The 24,109-nt window shown below is 39.2% G+C and overlaps 1 protein-coding gene and 1 long non-coding RNA gene across 5 annotated transcripts in view; one reads left to right on the top strand and one right to left on the bottom strand.

The window, feature by feature from the left end:
- Window positions 1–4,437: 4,437 nt before the first annotated feature.
- The window catches only part of tet3 (tet methylcytosine dioxygenase 3), an 86,810-nt gene continuing 67,138 nt past the window's right edge, over window positions 4,438–24,109 (top strand). For 2 of the 4 annotated variants that reach the window (XM_088933309.1, XM_088933291.1), the window contains exons 1-3: window positions 4,438–4,539; window positions 7,175–8,073; window positions 16,088–16,216. In XM_088933309.1, the coding sequence (XP_088789435.1) occupies window positions 7,669–8,073; window positions 16,088–16,216 (534 nt within the window). In that variant the 5' untranslated portion in view covers window positions 4,438–4,539; window positions 7,175–7,668. Of the gene's footprint in view, window positions 4,540–7,174; window positions 8,074–16,087; window positions 16,217–23,779; window positions 24,033–24,109 lie in introns of those variants that run through there. The other 2 variants (XM_088933301.1, XM_088933325.1) reach the window with 2 other exon arrangements.
- Window positions 7,968–24,109, bottom strand: part of LOC148839360 (uncharacterized) — a 38,693-nt gene continuing 22,551 nt past the window's right edge. The window contains exons 2-3 of the long non-coding RNA XR_016094158.1: window positions 11,515–11,676; window positions 7,968–8,040 (exon numbers count right to left, since the gene is read on the bottom strand). This is a non-coding gene — a long non-coding RNA (uncharacterized LOC148839360). The remainder of the gene's footprint in view (window positions 8,041–11,514; window positions 11,677–24,109) is intronic.

The raw sequence follows: 24,109 nt of genomic DNA, 5'->3' as shown, positions 1-24,109 counted from the left end.
AAGCTGTTTTTCAGGTTAGCTTTGTCAATATGTTTACAGATTTTAAAGACTTCTATCAAGTAACCCCATAGTCTGGGGATGCTCTTCTCTTGACTAATTACTGTATGTAGCAGCAGTACCTGTCCTTTAACAATAGTGTGCTATATTCTAAATCAAGTGTTACAAGAGCATTGTACAACATATCCTCTTTTGATTTGAATTCTGCACTACAGAATGTTTTTAGCCTTTTCATTGTTTCCTCATTTTATCTGTATAGAAGAAGGAAATGCTGTCAACATAACTACCTAAGCCTTTTTCCACAAATAACAACACCCAAAAAATAAATGCATTGAAACTGTTTATTAGGTGCTTAGCTATAGTGATATTTAGTTTTGACCCACTTGACTGACAGCCAGCCCTCATGTGGCACAAGGACCACCATGCAGAGTGAGACGTTAACCAAGGGGTGGCTGCAAAAGTGGAGATAAGGTGGAGAAGGGATTTGAAAGACTAATGCAAAGGAAGAAAGGCTTATGTGTGGTATTTATTTTGGCAATGATGTCAGGAATGATTACTGGTTAGGACAGATGAGGTGAGGGTGCACTTGGCTGCTCTTATCTTTCCCAAGCCTTCATTGTAAACTCTCTTAATAAGTAGTTTCTTCAAGCTTAATGCTTCCTATTTTTGTAGTTTGTGTTTTGTTATCTACATGTTTGTTATCTACTCTGTATTCAGTATTAAAATGTCAGTTACCTGGTATGGTGCTAAGCGATTATCATTGAGTTTTGAAATCTGAAGGCTCACCTCTACAAAGATTGAACGGGAAGAAATCTTCAAGATTTTTATCAAGACTTGATAAATGCCATAGCCTATCTAGAAGAATTTTGTCTTGGTGGCAGATTGGTGGGCAAATACATAGTGGACAGATGGGCAAAGATCACTGATATCAACGGAGACTATGGAAAATGGTATTATGTCTAGAACCACATCAAGCACTTAATTTTCCTGCTATTCCTACTGTTGTGCTGATCAGATCAATCTTTGACTCAGTACTGAGCACCACAATGTACCAATTTGCTTTGTCCAGTTTTTGCTGGAATGTCTTTGTGCCCAGGCATGGCATGTTGCCCTATGCCAATTATTTAGTGTATAGTGGTTTCTAATGCCTTAATTCAGAATCCTCCATCATACTTGATAGGAATTGTTCTGGCAGTGCTCAGGTGTTTCTACAGTGGTTTGGAATGTAGGACAATGCATTAAGATGCATCATTCAGATATATCCATCCTGGCAACTGTTGATTGTTTATTGGAGCACATCAAAGGATCTGGACATTGACATGCCTTTTCTCATGATCTCAATGGTTGTTTTCATTTGTATCTTGTGGATACCCACATTTTTAGGCTCTAGGGTATAGTAACACATGAATATTGCCAGTATCACATCTATATTTGCATGTTTGCTAGCCATTCTACCAAATATACATCCACAAGTAACCAAGAAGAATATTTCATCCATCCATCTGTCCATTTTCTGACCACTACTTCTATCTCAGGATCACGGGGAAACTGGAGCCCATCCCAGTAAGCAATGAGATAGATAGATACTTTATTGATCCTGTGAGGGAAATTGCAGTGCAACAGCAGCTTTACACAGACAACACAGCCACAGTGTAACGAATGATACAATAATAATAATAGTACAATACATACAATACAATCAGTACAGTGAGGGGTGCACTAAAAGAGTTACTCACAGTCCGGACACACAAAGAACAAACTAGAACAGAACAGTACGCAGAAAAATCGTATCACACATATGAATATAAATATTGATGTAAATATAGATATAGATATAAATATAAATGTATTGCACGGGTCCCTGGCATATATTGCACAAAAAATGGTTGTAAACGGGAAAAGAAAAGAAAGAGAACAGATGTAGCAGTAGATGTGTAGATGCGTTCAGTCCAGAAACAGGTCACTGTCAATGTTGCCTCTGCCCAGACGCAAGGTAGTACAGGGATTTTGTAGTGCGTTGTACAGTCTTATGGCAGAAGGCAAGAATTACCTCATGTAGCACTCCCTGTTGCACCGTGGATGAATCAGTCTATTGCTGAACGTGCTCATGCAATGAGTATAAGGCGGGGTACACCCTGGATGAAACACCAGTCCATCTCAGGGCAAACACACAGACACACACACAAGCCTGGGGGTCAATTTTCCCAGATGCCAATTAACTTATAATTATAATTATAATATATTTAGCCTAATCCATAGTCATATCATATATTGTGGCTGCAATAGTGTTAGATCTTGAACCCCTCCAGTTTGTCTACCATCCTGGACAAACACATGGGCCCATTGTGGACGAATTCATCAGCTGGTGTGATATTTCCTACCTTGAGATTAAGTTGTCAAAAACAAAAGAAATGACTGTTGATTTAAAAAAAAAAGCAATATCATTCCCACAACGATCCATGCTGAGCCTATTGGTATAGTTCAAAGTTCAAAAACCTGGGCAATGTGTTTGATAATAAGCTTAAGATCACAGAGAACACTAATGTTATTGTGAAGAAATCCCAGCAGCACTTACATGGTTTGAGTTCCTGTGGAATCAAAAAAATAATTCTCTCCACATTTTATAGCTCTTGTACCGAACGTATTTTCTTTTATCTATTGGTTCACATCACTCAGTCAAAAAGACAAAAAACTGCCTTCGAAATGTTGTGAACCTCAATTCTAAAATCACTGGTGAACTTTTGAGACCCCTGGCACAGCTGTATCCCCAGTATATCCTGAGGAAGGCCTGTGCCATCATTAAACATCTCATATTCTTCATCAGTCTTTTGAAGACATTTATCTTTATGAAGACGTTTTCACTGTCCACAGTGCAAGACAAATAGAAAAAAAAATTAAGCCTTGTTCCAGAGGCAATCATCTATTGGATAGAGCCCCCTATGCAAATATATATGTTCTTTAATACTTTTTAAAAATCTAATGAGCTAATTATTCTATTTTGTACTTGTAGTGTAGGACAGAGTCCTTACAATACACATGCACTTTGTGACTTTCATTATAATTTTTGGGATGTTCTGCTGTTTTTGTTTTTGTTTATTTTTAGTTTTTCTTAGAAATGTTGTGATACCATGTTTTTTACCAGATTTATTTGGAATGTGTTGGATGTTGCACGGCTTGCTTCTTACATTGCCCCCTTGGGCATGAATAAAGTATTTTGAATTGAAAGATTTTTTTGGAGTGTGCAGGGAAAATGGAGAACCTGGAGAAAACCTCTGGGAACACAGGGAGAACACACAAACAGCTTGCAGATAGTACCACAGGTCCAGAATTGAACTGAGGGTCCTAGCACTGCAAGGCAGCAATGCTGACCACCGAAGACTGTTTCATGTTTGATTTATTGGTTGTTCAAAAACTAAGCGAATGAAAATGATTTATCTTGACGCCTTGCGAATAGATATTTCTAGGCAAATACTGGAACCAAAATCACTTGTTACATTTTTAATGCCTCTCAATATATTTTGATGCACCTTTGTAATTGATAGTGGCATCAGGCAGTGATGAGGACACACCCCCAGGACTAAGGAATGATGTTGTCAGCCTTAGCAGGGAAACTACAGGGGGTGCCAGAGGGCCTTTTGTATGCCATGAACTGAGGTGCTGAGTAAATGGATATTATCTTACTGTATCGATAAGAGTAGTTCAGGGAACAGCACCATAAAGGCTTAGCCTGCACACTGCAGAGTTAGGAAGAGGTCATCCGTGCTGAGCTCTACCTCTTTGTTCACTTGGCAACATCTATTCTGTGGTCTGTACCTGCAGGGCAAATGGGGAACCTGTCTTGATTAAGAGCTGAGGAGACTGGACACACTAATAAAGTGGCATTTCTAACAAACATTTAAGTGGTTTATGAATTAGTTGTGGTGCTTTTTTAATGCCAAAAAAACAAACATTGTTTGGCTGTGGAAGACTTTTCCAGTCTGAAAGAGTAAGTAATGGTCTGTGGGGGTAAAGAAAAATCCAGATCAGTTTTATTTTAATTTCATTCTATACAGTGTTATTTAACCTATAGTGTTAACCTATCCTGCACGTTATAACGAAGTATAGAAGTAATCAATTTATATAAATGTATATATAAAAGCATATAGAGAGAATTTAAGTTATTATTTTTTATTCAGTTTCTTTATGAGGTTAACTCACTCTTTCTTAACTTATTGGTTAATGTTCTGCTGGACAGATTGATTCCTATTTCGCTTAGTTCATGGAGCAAAAAAAAAAAACACCACCTAAGTAAGATTGATGACGCAATGTTCTAGTAAAATTAACCCCCTCACTGCAGAGACTCGAGCCGAACTCACTCCACTCCAGTTTTTACTGATCTCTTATCCTCTTTTCAGCAACGTTTTCTTTTCTTCTTTTTTCACTCAAAGAAGACCTCCAGACCTCAGGCGAGACAAGTAGCTGAACAAAAAGTGTGCTACTCCACGAATTTCATTTTCTAGTTTCGCACGTTTTCTTCTTCTGAAGAACTGCGCATAGCTAACAGTAAGTGTAAAATACAATTTTCAATTATCTTCTTCTCTACGTTTTGTTTTCTGATAATTTAGAATCTTAATAAGTTTTACATTTCTTTTTTTTACATTTGGGATATTTAAAAGTGAAAAGGAGATCTCAAACTTAGTTTTGATTATTTTTCTATTTCTAAGAAAACGCGTTTTTAGGACGTTGAACTTGGTACGTTTGAAAACATGTGCAATTTAATTTGTTTCATTTTCTTTTTATCCGTCACACTGGCGCTCTGCCGAGTGGCACGTACACCACATCAGCACTGAGTTGTGTATTGCCTTGTGAGGGTGCATAGTGTTACGAGCTATTGCAATTAGCCCAATACACAACTCATAGTTTTACAATACAAAGCAGGAGAGCCTTACAATAGGATAGCTGAGCAAGAAATTTATAGAACGTATTTGTACAAAAGTTTTTTTTTTATTCGGTAATGTGTGACTTGATGTATTTTGTTGCTTGTATGTTATCTTAACTTTAAAGTGCATTACCGATTATTATGTAGAATATAGAGTGTTGTTTATTTCTCCCCGTGGTGGTGATCCTGCAGGGGGCTAAAGGGGGTCTTGTTGATGGTGTCGACGTGTTATTCTCGTTAAGAAGGTGTTGGGAATAAACATCTGAATTTCGAGCAGTTGGTCTCTCTGTCGGGCACCACTGCTGAATAAACCACGTGCAGCGCAGTGGCTCAGTGACAGACTCCATCCAGCTCAAGAGTGACTTTGTGAGCATCGTAGAAACTTAGCTACATCGGTCACATGCGTTAAAAAGCATTACTTTACGTATGTTAAGAGTGAAAAAATACAGCACGAATTCAGAATCATTTGCTAAACTAATATCGATATTTTTTAGTGTTAGTAGCATTTTAAATAGGCTGAGTCATGTGGTAATCGTTACGTTAGAGGACGTAAACGCCCTTTTTCGTGTTTTAAGTCACTATTTTACGGTTTTCTTATGTACCTTGCGGTGTTTCCCGTAATTAGGGAATCCTGTATTATTTTGTAAAAAAAAGGGCAGTCGTAATTTTCATGTTGAGGTTTCCTTTAATCGCAACGGTTCGATTGCAATGACTGCTTATTTCCGACGCCGTGGGTGTTCTGTATTTTCCCTTTAAATGTTTCCTGACTTAGCAACTGTTAAATGAAAGATAATTTGGCGTGAGTTTTCGGTTCTTGTTACCGTACTGATATCAACATGTGGCAGCTTGCCGTGTCTGACCGTTCTCAGCTAGTAACCACTAAAACTAGTTTCATTACTACAAAACGTGGTATCATTTTAGATGTTTAACATACCTGTGTTTCGATTAAAAAAGCTATTTTTCATTCTTATGCATGATGAACAAACTCCAAGTAACGTAAATTAAAGGAGTGCTATTTTCTGTGTCGAATGCTGATTTACAACGTGGAAACAGTGGTTATTGAAAATTTATTGGCGGCTTTAAAAATCTTCCAGTTCAACGACGGTTGACTGCAGACAGCCTCGGGCCACAGAACAAAGGGCGCAGTGGCAGGCACTCCGCTCTGATAGACGCTCTTTTCTAATGCTAACAAGGTACAGCAAAGAAAGGACGAAGAGGGGGAAAACTCGATTATCGCCTAACACACTTTCTCACACTTAGCTTGCATTAATCTAAGGTGTTGCTACATAATTATATTTAAGTGTGTGTAAACGAACTGACTATTGGGCTGGTGCTTACGGTGTCTCAATAATGTACATTGATAATATACGTACATTCATTCATCCTTCCACTCTTAATTGTTTGGTCCGCTTTTCTTGCGGTCGCGGAACATATATATTGTGAATGTTATAATTTTATGACGTACTGGACTCCAAGCTTTGCGAAATGCCAGGTGTGGTGTGCTGTTTTTCTACTGTTTTAACAGACGACTCTTGACTGCAGGTTAAAGTGAAATAAACAGGTAATAAACGAGGAAAGAAAACAGCCTGTACCTACTGCCATATATTTATCCCCCAACACCACCGCTTTACAGACACAGGTGGAAGCAATGTCTGTAGAGCCCACACTACCAGCAATGTTTTAACTATTTTTATAGCAAATTTTTATTTTGTAGCATCGCTGGGTGAGTTATGGTTTAGTATAGGTTAAATATTATGAGAGAACCTCAGCTGTAATGCATATGTAAGTATAAAGAGATATCAGCAGAGGAAGTAATGGCACGTCCTTGGTAATTTGATAATAATGATCATATTACAAGGCATCATACCACAGTTTGACAGTTCAGTAGTAGTATACTCAGTATGGAATTCTAACGAATGTCATGGGGAGATGGTTGTGGAGCAAATCCTAGTATACCACTGACAGTGACTGTGTATTGTGTGTGTTTGTGGTCATCTGCAGTATTCAGAGGCCAGCTGTAGATGACAATTCAAACAGTTGTCAAGTGATTTTTTTAGGTTGCTCACACCTTTCTTCTTCCTTGGTATTATATAGCCTAGGTAGTAAAATAAGACACTCAATACTTAGTAGTTCCATTCATGACAGATGTTACAAGGTACAAGATTTTCCACACATTTATGCAGAATAAGTCTGCTTTTCTCTGCCCATAATGTTCTTTCAACACATATAAAGGTTCTGATTTCTCTTTTCCGATTTCAGGCACGCGCCAGTCCTGATGGTGCTGTCCTGGTGCCCCAGTGGCCATGACACCCTCACCTATCTGCCACCAGTGCTGGGCTGCACTGCTGAGCCACGCTGCTCATCTCAGGCCTGGTGTTCTTTGAGGTTGGAGGCTGTACCAGATCATGTGCCACAGTGTTCCTAGTGGCGCTGAGCCCCATCATACTGCTGCAGGGTCCAGCCCAGCCCAGCACGAGCAGCACCCAGTGACAGCAGGGTGCCCACAGGGCATGCATCATCAGGTGAAAAGGAGAGGTATGGTGTGGAGAGTACCAGCTTCTTGCTAAAGGTCATCAGAGCACACAAGTAGCACTCAGGTTTTCCTGTCAGGAAAGCGGAGAAGACTCTCATAATCGGACAGCTTTTTCCACTGGACTTTATTTACCTTATTTATCAGAGACAATAGACTGATACAACTACTCAGACATTCGTCCATCATTGTTTGCTTCTTCTCCAAGGTGAAGAAAGTGGTCATGAGGAAATCAAGGGGAAACAACCCGGAGGAGGGACCCCCACACTCACAGGACATTTACGACTTCTCCCTGGAGGGAGACGAGCCCAAAATTTTCTTGCGGGGAGGCGGTGGGACGGTCTCTCCCCTGGTAGAGTACATCCGAGCTGAACACCAGCACTATGCTGCCTTCCCTGCCCTCACAGCTGGGCTGGGGCTGTTCGCCGGTCCCCCCGAGTCCCCTGGGACGGCCGACTCCTCTTCACAGAAGAAGAAGCGCAAAAGGTGTGGGGTGTGCATCCCGTGCCTCCGCCGAGAAAACTGTGGTAGTTGTACTAACTGCTTCAATCGCAAGACCGGCCACCAGATCTGCAAGCTGCGCAAGTGCATCGAGCTGAAGAAGAAGAAAGGCAATTGGTCGTCATTGGTGAGTGTAGGAACATTGTCAATCTTGTTTCTCCTGCTGGTACATTTTCTTTATCGGCAGGGGGATGCCTTCAAGAGCTCTTATTCTGTCTGCATGTACTTGGGAATTGATTTAATTTCTTTGCCTTTGGTCATTCTGTGCACTTTACACTGCCACATTTTCAGTTGTACTGATTGCATATGTTTGTGCTTTTGTTGCTCCTGACTCTACTTCCATGACTATATTTACACTCTGTTGATCTCTACTGGTTGTCACTATGACTGTTCTAGGTTTTCTGTACTTCACTTTCTTCTCTACTCTTACCCTGCACCACTCCCCCACTCCTGACTCCTTTTTCTAGCTGGGGGAAGTGGCCTCTCAATATTTATAGCTGGGTCCTCTGCAGCTTCCTGAGGCTGTTATTGAAGTGTGTTGGGCAACAGAAGATCTATGTTCAGGAGAGAACAGCCCAAGCCGTTTTGAATACCCCGAGCTATATTGGGGTCTAGAAAGTCAAAGGTCATGCATGCCAAAAACCTGTTCAGATGATCTGATTTTCCTGGGTAGACAAATGGCTCAATGCTAGGAGGACATGCACTTTGTCAGAAGGTGTAGACCTGAGATTCATGCTAGAAATGCACAATGCTAATGTATTTCTGGTAATAATTTAAAAGGATTGGCCAAAGAATATTTGCGTATACTTTCCTCTTTATTAGTGATCTGGGATTTCCAATTAACAACAATCTAGGTTATTTAAGATTTCCACATGATTAAAGAAAAACTTGAAAACAAAGTTCTATATAATATCCCCCCCCCCCCCCCACGACTCTGAATTGGAAGAAGCAGTTAGAAAATGAATGAAGAGATATTCATTTTCTCTGTTTCGTCAATGACTCTTTCAATAACACGAGAATTGCTCCTGATCTTCTGATTTCTGTTAATATTTAAAAATACCAAACTTTTCATGGTCTCAAAATTTCAAACATTTTAAACTAATAGATCATGTTAATTTGTTAATTGTTCTGAACTTAGAAGGTCTGTTTTGGTACTCTCCCTGGTTCTGGTCTGGATTTGTCCCTCACAGCTTCCCATTGCTACAGCTGAAAGCTGAAAATGGGTGTAATGGTGAGAACCACATATGTTTATCTTTACCTTCCTTTTGTTTTTCCAAGGGGGGGAGGGCAGTAGGTCAGCCAGTCTAAAAACATCACAAACCGCACTGCCTGTTTCTTTCTCCTGTCAGTCATGGCTACGTGAACCAATGGAGAATGTGCCTTGCCATTGATGGAACTCCTACACAATCTGGTCCCTCCCTTCCCCCCATAAATGCTTCTACTTGTTGGAAGACAGAGTTATGGAGTGACCAGCACATGGAGTAGGGGGTGGGAAACCTTTGCATTTGGGGGCACTTAAGCTCACAGAGAGGTTGTGAAGGGAATCCTGTTGGGATTTGTCAGATGGAGTTTCCAGGATGCAAGGAAATGAATCTCTAAAGTGCAGGAATTTCTAATGGTGGCAGGAAGGAGAAGGAGCAATGGCAACAGAATAAAGAGATGTGCCTGCTAGAAATAACCAGACCAAAGAATGCGAAAGATGACACAATAGAGAGAATGTAACAATCAAGAGAGCAGCATGAAAAGTCAATGAACTAACATCTTGACAAAATATCCTACTTCATAATAAAGTTATACTAGTTGTGTAGGCAGTTTCCTTCTTGATCACAAAGTTGATATTTCATAACCATGTGCATTACCGCAACAAGACTTTTTTACTCAGCCTTTAATGTAGTTACTAGATAGCACATGTATGCTTCTCTACATTTTTGTAGCTGATCTGATGTCTGTGTGACCCAAACTTTTCAAGAATATAGAACACCTGCTTCTTAAGTTCATCAGACACACAGACACAGCAAAGTGGTTGCTACACCCTGGAAAAGTTTAAAAGAATTCTATAAAACATCAATGAGAAGGACACAAAAGGAGGCACAACAGACTGATAAACAATCATTAATCAAGCACATTTATTTATAGGGTCTTATATAGACTAAAGGTAAGACCCAAGCAATAACATCAAGTGTTTCATGCAGCTGTAGTATACACTTGAAACTGAAAGAATAAAAAAATAAAACTGAAAGATTAAAGCATCTTTATTGTGCTTTAATGCACACACAAACATCGTCATCTCTTGCAAGACAAATATTGAAAGTAATTTAGGATTGGTTATGAGAAAAGCTTTGTCCTAAATTCTAAACTAGACAACATTTTGAGAACGTATTGGAAGTTTTTTATCCTTATTATCTCTGATAAGCCATAATGAAGAGGTGATGCAGAAAGCTAGTCTTGTTACTGTGATCAAACCAAAACCACAAGACAATGGGAATTTTAAAGTGTAATAAATTCCTGAAAACATTTCCGTTTTGAAAATAAAGTTTGTTTATACACAGTACCTCTCAAGTTTCCTCAGTACTTTAAAGCTGAATGTGTTCTGTCTTGTGTATCTGCCTGTCTCTATAGTGAAGATCTTGCCATCCATTTGCAGTTTGTGCCTTTAATAGGACATGGTTTCTCTTATAGTATTAGAGTTTCTAGTATTGTTATGAAATAAATAACTAACCAATTATATTTTGTTATGGAATGAAATAACTGGTTACATCAGAATTCCTCAATGGGATAAACTGGAATACAATGCTTTGTATCGAGTTAATCTATTTATCTCTTATTATTTTACCAAGCTAGATACTGTGCAGCTCATTGACAGTCATGCTTCACTGTGTGTGTTTATCATTCTTCAGAGATGGATTTGAAATGGAGGCTGATTGTCACTAATGAAGGAAACAGAAAAACAGTATTTAAAGCAGAAGGTTAGTGAAAGGGTTAAGGCAGCGAGCAATGTGTGGCTTGTTTAAAACGTGTATTACGTGCTTTCAAAACCCACCCAGTGAGGAAGATGTCTCGTGTCTGTGTGTGTCTGGAGGCTGGTTTTTTACTGACCTAGCTTTGGCCTTCTCTTCATGGCACCAAAATTGCCAATTAATAATGTATGAGGAGCAAGATAATGGAAAAGAGAAGGCAGATGGAATGAGGGGGAAAGAGAAATTCTGGTGGCATTAGAACCTCTTCCCCCCGGGAGCTTTAGAACCCTCGATCCCAGGAGCAGGACACTATGCAGAGGGATGGGTGTCGTGGAACCGTTTATCTCCAGGGAGTTTCCACTTAAAAAAATCAAGATTAAAATGTGGTTGTGCAATTATACCATATTCCAAAACATCCGCATATTTTCAGTACTGAAAATATGTCAGTCAGATCTGCTAATTTACTAGAATTCAGACAATAAAAAAGGATCCAGGTAGCCCTACCAGCTTAGGGGGATAGCCAAGATTGGAAGGGACTGTTTTTGAAAATCAGTGGACAAGCATAACCTTCATGCAATATTTAAATAAACTGAATAATTAACTTCTCGTACCTGAGCACAACATGCGTAGTGAGTTAAGCATGTCTTTTTTGCAATTTTGTGCTTAGTTGTGCTGGACAGTTTTCAGGCCAGTTCATCCTGTCTGTGTTCCCTGAGTCCCAGGGGAGTGGGTCTCAGCTGCTGTCTTGGAGACCCCAGACAGCGGCACTGGACCTATTGTAGGAAACACAGTGAAAGAGAAAGAGAGAGAGGGAACGCCTGAGACAAAGACAGAGAGAGAAGGCAGCCAGAGCTCTTCTGTCTGTCTGTGAGAGCCTGTTCAATATTCAGCAATCATCAACCACGCTGGACTGGCAGCCGGCACTCCCTGTACTAGGGGAAATCCACGTGAGAACCAGCTGGGACACAGTCGCCAGGCAACAGCCTCTCTAGCCCAACGAGAGGGACTTGCTCCCTGTGCCACAACACAGATAAAATTATCTCAGTGGACCACTCAGGACCAATTCCCCTTTGCTGCTGGCAGAGTGAGTCTATGACCCTCACCCACATTTCACCCACCTCATAGACACACTCCCATCATGTTGGTTCATCTGCTTTGAACCTCTCATACACAAGTGACTTCATTAATTGATTCCTGGTACACAATTTCTCCTTTAGGTGTCCATCATTATACTAATTTGACTGATCAGTAAAAGTTCCTTACATTTTTTTTGTCATTTATTATTTATAAGAAGCATATCAACAATAGTTTAAAACTGTTTTTAAAGTGATTAATTATTATTTAATAATTATGATTAATAAATCTTAATCATGTTTTATGTAAGGCTAGAAAGAAACTGTTAGCTAGAATATGATCTTTATGAAAATAATATTCTAAGGGACAGAAAAGATCTGTTACTTTGAACAGGCAACAAAAGCAATGGATACAAATAGAGAATAAGATATGGTATATTTAGATTTTCATAAGGATTTTGATGATATTCCTCATGATTAATGAATCAATGTCCTTAGACTAGGATTTGGTTAATAGAAAACAGAGGGTACAGATGATGGGTAGGGTCTCAATTTGTTTTGATGTAATTAGTGGAGTACTCCAGGGTCTGTTTTAGGATCACTGCTCTTCCTAACTTATATGAAAAGCCTTGATTCTGGTATAGTTAGAAAACTAGTTACGTTTGCAGATGATACCAAATGATGAAGATTAGCAAATGCTTTAGAACCTGCAATATAAAGTCGGATATAGACAAATTCAGGATTAGGAAACCACCCTGCAAACAACATTCAGGGTAGACAAGTTTAGGGCATTGCATACAGGTAGCATCAACATAAACTACAAATATAAAATGCTTGAAGAGGCTACTTATGAGAAGGATGTAGTTGTTTATGTAACCACATCATATTCATCTTGCGGACAATGTGGAGTAGCAATAAAAACTGTGAACAGAATTTTAGAATATACTATAAAGTTGAAATTGTAGAATTCAAAATAAGGGATGCTATGTAAAAATTGTACAATGCACTAGTAAGACCTCATTTAGAATATTGTATGTAATTTGGTCACCATATTATAAGAAGAATATTGCTGCTTTAGAATCACAGAAAGGCGAAGAGCTAACATAAAGATTCATGGTGTCAAAGGAGTCTCCTACACTGACTGGCTAAAAGAACTGAACTTTTTTTAGTCTTGAACAAAGAAGGCTAGAAGGCGACCTCTTTCAAGTCATCAAATACTCAATTAAATTAAATGCTGTGGACTTCTTCAGAACCAACAAAGAAGAATGAGAAGAAGAAGAAGAGGAAAATCAGAAGAAATGCATCTAATGCATTTAAAACTGATAACAGGATGCACATCTATATGCAGAATATGGTTAATGGGGAATATGGGGAATATGGAAAGGGCTACCCAGTCATGATGTTGAAGCTGACACCCTGACTTCATTCAAGAAACTGGATTAGACCAATTGCAAGTAATGAAAATTGTTAGATGTGCTGAATGACTTCCCATTGCTTGCAACAGTTCTTGTCTTCGTAATAGACTTTACCTTCATCAGATATGTACCTGCCTGAGCAGTCATTTTGCTTCCAATTTACATTGGTGTGCATGTAATCGTTGGATACTACTAATACTGTAAATCTATCATGTGAAATAAAAAAGTTATGTTTTTCACTGTAGTTTTGCGTGAAACTACTTAATTTGTCTGCCACAAAACTCTCCAGCACTCTCTTGTCACTGTTACACATATAGCTTCTCCAGCTCACACCCCAAAGATTAGTGTAAGTGTAATTCACTCTGAGACCACATTATCTCTATCTCTAGTATTTCTGATCACCAATGGGGCAAGAAATGATCAGACGTTTCTAAAAATTAGAAATTAAAATTAAAGAGATCAACAGGGGGGATTCTAGGGGGTATGGATAATGCTGGAGAACCTGTAGTGAATGGATGAGCTGTCCATAATTGTGTTTTTAAATTTAAATTTCAGTAATTTTGTTGCAGCTGTTTTCTCTTTATACAACCGTTGCTTTAATTGTTTCTGCCCCAGCCCAGTACAGTACAATGATGATGTCAGTGCGGACAAATATTCCAAGTGTGTATTATGTAATTGAATGTAGCTGATGAGCTTTTGAGAAAATCACACCCTGTTTATGAAACTATGCTTGAGTTTACCAGGTTATAACAGCACAACATTGTTATATCTGGCTGAGTGAAGCATAGAAGTCATAAACCATGAGAAACCAGGAGACACAGATTAAAAATGCAGCATAAGAAAAATAGAATGTGATGAGCCCTCAGATTTAGGGGATCTTGGTATCTTATTCTACTTTTACATTGATAAGACCCGTGTCCCCTTCCTCCCAGCCAGGCATTACACACATTGTTGTGATAAAACTAATGGCAAGAATAGTGTTATAAAATTATTAAATTAGTATCATTACTATTTTTCTATCCCTTTGGCATGCTGGGAAAAAAAGCAGACCTTATTTTGTTAGGAATTAAAACACAATCTTCAGGACAGAGCACCCAGGTGTGCCCCATGTAAATCTCTAAAGCCGAGGCTATGGTTTGTGTTTTTTTAAGTGAGTGTGTGTGACAGAGGTGTTGGGGGGGTGGAGCATTATAATTAAGGCCATTAATTCTGCTGTAATTACAACCACGCTTCCCTTTCACTCCTCCATTCACACAAGTGCAAATTTTTACAACTCATTATCAATGCAGCTTTAATGACCCCCTACTCTTTCTTTTTTACACTTGAGGGAAAGGGGAGCAGAGAGGGGAGCGCTGAGGTTAGTGTTGCGAGCAGGGGTTGGGGGTTGGCAAGAGCCAGGTTTTGGGGGAGGGGGGCTTGTGTGTACACACTAATCTGCATCTGTGTGAGTGTGAATAGGGACCAGAGAACTGAATTACTCTGTAGGGTTTAAGGGTTTGAGATTTCAAATCCCTTTGTGTTGCCCCAGTTTGGCAGGCATGCTGGTTGCAGTGTTTGTTAACCCTTTTCAGTAAGACTCTATGGTACACACGTGCTTACAGACGTTCACGCTATTCTGAGACTGTTAGAAATGGGGTGTAGCTCTGTTTAACTCACGAGCGAGGCACTTGACATGGTTTTTGTGTCAAAAAGCAATTGCTTCATAAATTGTTGGTATTATACTGTACAAATTTTTGTAGGTGATGTTTGTGTGATGTTTGTAACCCAACCACTGGTACATAGATACCATATCATTGCATATGTAGCATCCCTGTCTTCATATGTATATACTTGTGCTCATGCCGTTCTGCAGGTGAATCCTATTGGGGGATCCTTGAAACTAAGATTCATTACTGTAACAAGTCTATGTGAGTCTTAGTACACATATTACAAGCTCATTAACAAACTTGTGTAGCGTAGCATGCTATTAAGTATGCCAAATAACAATGGTGTATAAATCTAATTTAAGAGGGTTAGATTGAAACAGATAGAGAGAAAGGTGCCATTTAAATTGATTACCTGATTCTAATGTTTATGCTAGTTTGGAAGTGTTAGCTTGGTGGTGGAAGTTTTAGCATTGCTGGCTCACAGTGCTGGGGCCCTGGGTTCAATTCTTCGGGTGCTATCGACGTACGAGCTGGTATGTTATCCTCATATACACATGTTCCTCCGGGTATTCAGATTTCCTTCCATAGTTCAAACACATATGGGTATTTGAATTGGCTTCTGGGGAAAACTGGCCCTAGTGTGAGTGTGTGCATGTTTATATCTGTGTGCATCCTGAGATGGTCTGGCATCCTGTCCAGGGTGTGTCCTGCCTTGCTAACCTGGATAGGCTCTGGCTCCCCCCACAACTCTGTATTCGATAAAGTGGTTAGAAAATGGATGAATGGGTGTTAGTTTGAAAGTTTCTTTTTAACCTAGTGTCCTAGTGTCTTTTCTGTTCTTTCATTTGTGAATGTGGCATAAGAGAACAGCACTGTATAGTGCAGTACAGAACATCCTCACAGAGCACAGGAGAATCAAAAATATCTTCATTGAAGGAGACTGCAAACAGCCTGATAGGATAAAAAGAAGTTCTTATTTTGTCTAAAAGAAGATTAGCTCTAATGAATAAAAGTTTTTTTTTTCATTGGCTCTTCTTCTCTCTGTTTCAGTCTACATTAGAGGAGGAATCTCAACAGAAATTGGAACAAACAAGACCAAAGCAGCAAAGTCATGAGAGCAAACAGAGAGACCTGCAGCTGGACTGTGATTCCAACACCAATGAACTACAGCAGCTCCAGGTAATAGAAACTGTACAGTATGTGTGCTGTGGCCTATACTATTGAAATTAACAATTTATAAGTTTGAATGCACATTGCTAAGTAGGCTGACGCTTAGGCTTAGTGGTAATGCAATACATTTGCCTTATAAGGTCAGCCATTGGTCATCCAAGCACCTCCATTTTCCAAATGTAAACTTTCCAAAAATAAATAGGCATCTCTTGGCCCACAAACATTCAGACCTCCATTTCAATGAATAAGAACATTTTATATGTTCCTTCAGTAGTTTTTACTAAGGAATGTTTGTCCTCAGGTATATACTGTATATGTGTCTCTGATAATTCTGCCAAGATTAACATTGTTAATGCCTTTGAAGATTTAGAATACTTTGATGGGGTCCCCTTATATTTTTTGCTGTTCAAGACTAAAAATGATCAGGTACCAAAAATGAAAGTTTCCAATGATGTTTCAAAAGAAGATTGTGGAACAAAAACTCCAGTAATGACCATTTTTCACAAAATTGCTGGTAAAACACACCAACTAAATGTTCTTTTGATCATAATCTCATTTTATCTGGGAGCCTCTGCCTTTAGTTAATGTTAAAACTGTATAGCAGTACTGTTTCTGCTGCTCCTATGGCCAATATGCTGCAGTTGCCAGACCCTCCAAAAACACAGCTACTGATACTTACAATGATATTACACATATACATAAATTATTTTGCAAGTATATGTAACTACAAACTTTGAAATAACCATAATGATTGTGCAGTTGTAGTCAAAGAAATTATATGTTAAGTTCACTTAAACTATGTACAGAACATTTTTATTATGTGTAAGTACACATGTAATTACTATGCAACTGTATAAAATGTAAATGTATAGTTAGTGTTACCACAGGCTTGTTTTAGGCATGCTACTAAGAATCAACAGAACAATTCCTAACTAGAGCATCCAAGCATGTAAATAAAGGCGATTTTCTGACATTAAGTTATGAAGTAAAGTAATAACAGCATTGCAATTTACATCTTTACATTTCCACATTTACATTTCTGAAAACCAGTCTGGCAAAATGTAGGTTTGCTTTTTGTTTCAGTCACCAAGAGTGAATGTGCAAATTTGGTTTAAATCACAGTTTGAATGGGGGAGTGAGAAGAATACTTTTCTAAATCTGAGTCAGCCGCAGGCCGGTCTGATAACTTTAAATGGCACCTTAGAAAAAAAAATGAGACAGTTATAGTGACATCATTCTTTAGGGCTCTAAATGGTGCTGAGGCTTTTGTGTGCTGGGAAACTGGCCATTTGCTGCAGTGAGTTTGTCTGATGCTTGTAAGAGCTGTGCAGAATCAGGTGCTCAGAGTTGTCTGAGAGATGGAGATTTGAATTTGGATACAAACGCACATTCTACAGTAGAATGAGTATACTAGAGGGAAGCTGGTGGCACATGTTAACTTAAGATAAACTATGACAAAATAAATAGTCATATTGTATGGCATAGCGATGGGAAAGTTGTAAAACTATTGTGCAGTTTTACAATGGCAAACTGTATGACAGTGAAGCAGGCCAGAGAGTCTTCTAAAATCTAAAATCAGACTCCAAAAGCATCTCCCATCAGCCTGAATGTTAGGGGACCAGAAAACTCTCATTTCACTGGATTGCAGGCTTACTGGGAGCTGTTGGGGTCTACATGTAGAGTTAAAAGTTCCTCTACTCACCCTGTGCTCTTCTCTCTTAAGCTTCTCCTTTACCCTTCCCCCACATCTCTGCTCCTTCTGTGTTCTCCTCTCACTAAATCTGGCCTGCTATCACTGTTTTTTCTCTTTACCATGATTCCATCTCCTCTTGCTACACCCTCTCTGTTTCCTCTCATTGCATCCTCATGTTACAGAATGTTCTGTTTCCTCCTCTTCATCCTCCTTGGTATCTGTGTATTAATCAGCCTCTTCTTTAGGGCAGGAACACTGCTAAAACAGGCCCTTGGCAGAGCAGTAGAACATCTGACTCATCTTATAACCTGCTCTTCCTGTACAAAGTGACTGGTTAAGTTCTACATGTGGGTATCTTCTTTGAGAGTGTGATCTTGCATTCGGTTCAGAGAATTTCCTTGCTGTTCAAACCATCATTGTGAAAAGAGTCTCCAGTAAACCCATCAGAACTGCTGTGTTATAAAGAGTTGGACAGGAGATTTGTAGGGATTTGTTAATGAAGAAAAGTTGGCTAAATGTCTTATGAATAGCTGCAGATATTGTTGATAACAATAATTACTTACAAAATATTTGTTCTGTGTCATCTTTTAGATACGTTATATTAAAATATAAATTATTGCATAATGAATTTCAAGGGCATTTGTGTCAATCTGCATAAAAGTTTCTGACTATATATTGACAAAGACTGAAAACCTATCCAAAAGGATTCTGTTTAAATCAGCAATGAATAAAACACTTCTTGCTTTTTCAGATTATTTATGCTCTATTCACGTTTTGCAGGTAATTCCAGTCTGATTTGACCTAACTGACATTTTAAACAGGTCATTTACATTTAAGAGTGCTGCCTTTCACGTTTCTCAGAGTTTCAGAAAATATTGTTGAGGTACTTTCTGATAGGTCGATAAGAACAGGTTTGGCAGCAGAGTCCAGTTTTGTTTGTGGGCTCTTTTTTAGAGCCATTACATGCCCAATGCCTGGTTTAAATATTGCAACTAAACCTTACCCAGCCTCTAGCCCTCATTCTTATCCTAAATTGTGCAATCTAAAGCCATAGAGGTTTGGAGATGGAACCACAGTTCAGCTCTTCACTACCTAACTTATTTCCATAACTGGGACAAGTAACTCTTTTCCAAGATCCTAGACAAAGTGGGTAAGTAAAAGGTCCTGTGATCAGATCAGGGTCAGGCCATGACAGTCTTTGATTCACTCTGTGTTAGCTTGGGGCAAATTTAAGTCTAACTTTAAAAGTAACAGCATCTATCATCAGGACTAGCCCTAAGCAGTGGTTCCTGTGCTGACAAGAATATGGTGAGTCCTAGTGTTTATTGGGTGGATCTGGAGATGGACAGAACACAGGCAGAGCGTATTTGCACAGACAAATTAATCTGCTGTGAGCTGTGGGCACAGGCGGAGTCTCACTGTTAGGTTGACATTCTTTGAGGAGTCTTAAGCTCACACATTCTTCCTCACACATGGAAGCTCGACTGAGAATATAAGTCAATTGAGGACACGCACTCTCAGACAAACACACAGGCTTTGGCTTGTTGAGTTGAGATAGAAGCTTTGCAAGTGCTTTTTTCTCCATTATCCTCCTTCTTGGCTACTTGAATGTGTATATAACATAAATATAATTCATGTTGATCAGAAAACTGTGGAAAAAGGCAACCTGATAAGATAACTAAAGGGGGAAAAAATGCTAAATCTTTTTAGATATGATTCTTTAATTTCTTTTGAGCTGTGTTTGATGGTGCATTTGATCTGTAAAGGGTACATTATTAGTATTCATGTTTAACTGTCCAGTGGCATTCCACTCAAATGTACATGTGTGTGTTTGTACATCTGTCTGTTTGCCAATTTTATGTTATGTATATGAGTGTAAGCTTTGTGTATGTGCTGTTTTGCCTTGCCATGTGCCAAGATCTGTGTGATTGTTTCTAAGAACACCATAGCAGCTCTTTCCCAGATACCTCTTGCTCACAGTTGCTAAGCAGTTAGGCTTCCTTAACAACCGCCGGGTTTCACAAACAGAACAGCCACTTTGCAGCCACACGCACTCACGTGTCGCCGTGGGATACCACGGCGCAGACCCTTAACCCTGTCAGAGCCTCACTAATCGAGGCTGTAGGCGGCAGGCCTGCGACAATTCTACAGATAACTTGCACAAATCAACCAGGCTGTTCTAACTAATTTATAAGGTTAGGGCATGTCTGAATGCAACTGTCCATACATTTAGTTATAGTTTGCAGCTGAATAGTAGGCTGCCTATATGGAAATTTACTTCAATAAATACACTCTGCTTTTTCTGTGGATTTCCTGTGCTGTTACTGCAGATTTATGTGCAAAGTAATCACAGTTCCTTTAACAACTTCCATTGTTTACTACCTTTTTACCAAGAATGAATAAGCTTCGTCAAAGTTTTGCTGTGATTTACTGCATTAAACTATGATAATACTATGAATTCTGTTAATCGGCTTTTTAAAAGTAAGCTTGTAAACTTTCTGTTGCTTCCATATTGCAAAAGCATTCTAGTTCATTTTTATTGCCTTTGAGTAGTTCACTCCTAGATATTTCTACACATTTGTTAATGAGAACCAGTACAGAAGGAAGTCAGGTGGGTAGAGGAAAGTTTGAAAGCACCCAGACACAGCTTTATTAAACATGGAGAAGTAGAACACCCACAAATTCACTGTTCAGGTCTGTGATCCGATGCTCTGCAAGAGTTCTCCTTATCCACACTGTTGAAGAAAGTGTGAACAGAACAGTAAGCTCAGATATTTTCTGACCTTCCACCGACTTCTAAACCACAAATGGAATTTGTTATTTGTGTGGCTTTTCTAGAGGTTGTTTTTGGCTGTTTGTTCACAGCGATTGTGTGAGGTATTTGGAATGGAACTGCTTACTGTATCCAGTGTAGGTAAGGGAACTGGCCATGCCCTTTTTAGCCTCTATTATGTACTCATCAGTCACAGACTAAATAATATTTAGCCTCTCCTCCAAATCAGACACATTTCTTTCTATCATTCTGGCATAATTACTTTTGCCAATATCCCCACTTTATAAGGGTTTAGTGGCAAAACTAAAAGATAAATATGGTGGCTGTGTTTTGTTGCTGTCTTTTACAGCTTAGCAGTAAGATACAGAACACTGAAGTAAACAATTTCCATGAAAAGTGGGATAGCAGGGAGGTCACAAATGCTAAGGAAAAATCTTACCCTTATTATCGGAGTATTAAAATGTCTGCTTTGTTAGCATTGCAGTTCTGCTTTGAAGAGAATCACAAAATGGTTATTATATAGATGTGTTAAATCTCATCTCTAAGCCTGCAGAGCAGTATCGAAGGAAGGGATTTTGAGCTCTTTTCTAAAATGCCACACGGGGGGACTGTCGGCCACTGTATCCTTGAAGCTTAGGTGAATTCTCCATTCCCACTTAATGGATAGTTAAATAATTGTAAGGCAGTGTCGTATCTTGTGTTCCCTGGGTGACAGGTGTACATTTCAGAAGTTGCTCTCTGAGTAATTCTTCCCCAGCAGGAAACATCGACAAAGTAGTTATTTTCATTGTGGACTAAAGACAAAGACCAGAAGTTTTTGGAACAACTTCCAATGCTTTTAGCTCCAGCACAAAAACCATTCTCATGTTTTGTGTTAGTTTCTTTTAGACAGTGGAAAAACGATGTTGAGTAAAAGAGCTGTGAAAATTCTGTTATCCCTTTAGTTTTTCTATGGCATTCTTCTTGGTGTATTGGCTGTGAACTATATCCTACAAGTTCAAAAGAAATTCTGTTTAGTGTTTTATTTTCTGACAGAGTTATATCATTTTATGACATTGGATTATGAATGTCCTGCTCTCTTTCATTGTCAAATTCACATAGTCTCCTACAGTTTGTTCTGAGTTGAGTATTTGAATTTACAGATACAAGTAAGTCTCATGTCTGACGGTTTTCAGGGAGGAGGATGAACACAAACATCTTTTTTTCTGCTGTCCATGCTTTATAACAAAGTTTGTATCTTCCGCACTATTCATGAAATTTAAATTGCCGGTCTACAAATTCAATTGTAATAATGGCTATTTTAAAGCTTATTTTCACAATTTCAAAATCAACTTTGGACAGGGTTTGAGCAGCTTTATTTGGCAATGTAAAAGAACACATCTATTCATCTTGCCCCACAGGTGCAAGAATGAGTCTTGCCATGTAATATAAAGCATTATCATGTTGTAAGGCTAGGAAATGCTGGTGTTGCGATAAAACTGTGGGAATTATGTCAAGTTTCAGATTGGTGTTAGCTGTCCGATGAGAATTCCATTGACAGCAAGAAGCCAAGGGGGACATTAAAGTTGTCATCAATGTCCCCCTACTGCCCACCCCCACGTGCACCCACAGTGCACCCAGTGAGACACAGGACCCATAACCATCAGAAAATACCACCTTCAGTTTATCTATGAATAGCTGCTGTCTGTGTTCATACACAAATTACAGGTATCTGGTAACACTTGAGCCATGATATTACTATTTTAGGGGCACCTGATGAATTTAATTGGTTTCAGGGGTCTTCTGTGGCACAGTAGACATTTATCATTCCTAAGTAAAAGCAGTCCTTTTGATGATGCATCTAAATTTGATGTTTAGACCTGTGCACCACTGCATACAGTTGTGTCTGGGTTGGTCATGACTCTTTCCTGTTAGTTGCAGTGCTTTTACAGTCTAATGACAGATTTGGAAGGAGCATTAATGATTTTATGTTGTAGAGTTCCTTCCAGTAACATTCTCAGAACTCATTCCTTCTTTTTCACTGACCCGTGGAAGCACTGCAGTTAATTTACCACATATCACCTTTGCCCTTGAAAAGCCCAAAAGCTTGTAACAATATGGTCTCAGTACAGTCTTTTGTGTTGGTACTAATTACAAAACTTTTTTGGATCTGTTTTTTTCACTACTGTCAGTAATGAAAGTACATGACAATAATTATCATAGACTTAAATAAGGAATACAAACCACAGTTCAATGGGATCTCTTGATACAGTATCTATTAGCTTTAGTTAAACAGCAAGCCCTTTACTATATGCTCCAGTGTGGAGACAGAGTTGTAATATTGGCTTAACAAGACAACTTCCAATGCTTTTAGCTCCAGCACAAAAACCATTCTCATCTTTTGTGTTACAGTTTCTTTTAGACAGTGGACAAAGGTTGATGTTGACCTTATGAATGCTGTAATTCATGAAAAATTGACAATGCTGTGCTATTCCCTGGATTAAATATGTAGGGATTTGGTTGCAAAATGTATCCGAAAAAAATATTTTAATTTTGTCTGTGTTTACCCTGTGTAAAATGTAACTTGAATTGAGAAACACCCTTAATATTGAAAGTGAATTGGTAGTTTCCATACACATAGAAGGTAATGGTGTACATGTGTTTGTGTAATTCCAGTCCATGTTTTTCAGCCAGCCCTCTCACAGATGGCTCTTAGTGATACCACATACCAGAGATATTGTTTAGGGAAGCTAGGCTACGGAAGATAATTGTCAGGCAGAGGGAGAAGAACCCTTCCCCCTCCTCTCCCTCTCCTCTCTTTTACTCTGCCTCTCCCTCCTCTGTCTGCCTCTCACCCTCTCTTACAGACGTACATGCACACTTGCACACCCCCCCCCCTCCCCATCTCCACCCCCCACTCTCAGAGTTCCTCTCCCTCTCTTTAATTTGCCTTAGCAGCAAGATGCAGCCTGACTGTCGATTGGTGGTTCAGGCCCTTTGTGCATTATCTGTAGCGTGACGCTGTAGCAAAGGCAGTTGGGGCTGTATTCACATCACGTATCCAGTTTGCTTTGCTTATAGGAAGAAAGGGGGGAGGGGTGGAGAGAAAGAAAAAAAGAGAGAGAAGTGGGAGGGCGTTCTGTAGTATGATAGCAATAGGAGAGTCTGGCATTTAAAAAAAAAAAACTGTAGTAGTCTATTAGTGTAGGAGCGAGCCCTAGTGTACTGCGAATGTAACATGGATTAAAAGACAGGCAAGATGGCTTCCTGAATGGGAAAACAGAGGCAGAGGGAGAGACGAGAGAAAGGCTCAGAGCTTGGCTTCTGATGGGGATAACAGAGTCTGACGAAGTACAGAAGAAGGAAGCTTGGCTTAGTAGGTAAATATAGATAAATGCACAGGCTTTCGGGGAAAGACTTAGGCTGGCAGTGCTTTTTTAACAACAGGAGGGGGCTG

The sequence above is a fragment of the Atractosteus spatula genome, chromosome 2, assembly GCF_055471065.1.
Source record: "Atractosteus spatula isolate fAtrSpa1 chromosome 2, fAtrSpa1.hap1, whole genome shotgun sequence".
Lineage (NCBI taxonomy): Eukaryota > Metazoa > Chordata > Actinopteri > Semionotiformes > Lepisosteidae > Atractosteus > Atractosteus spatula.
This window is presented reverse-complemented; position numbering and strand designations above follow the sequence as displayed.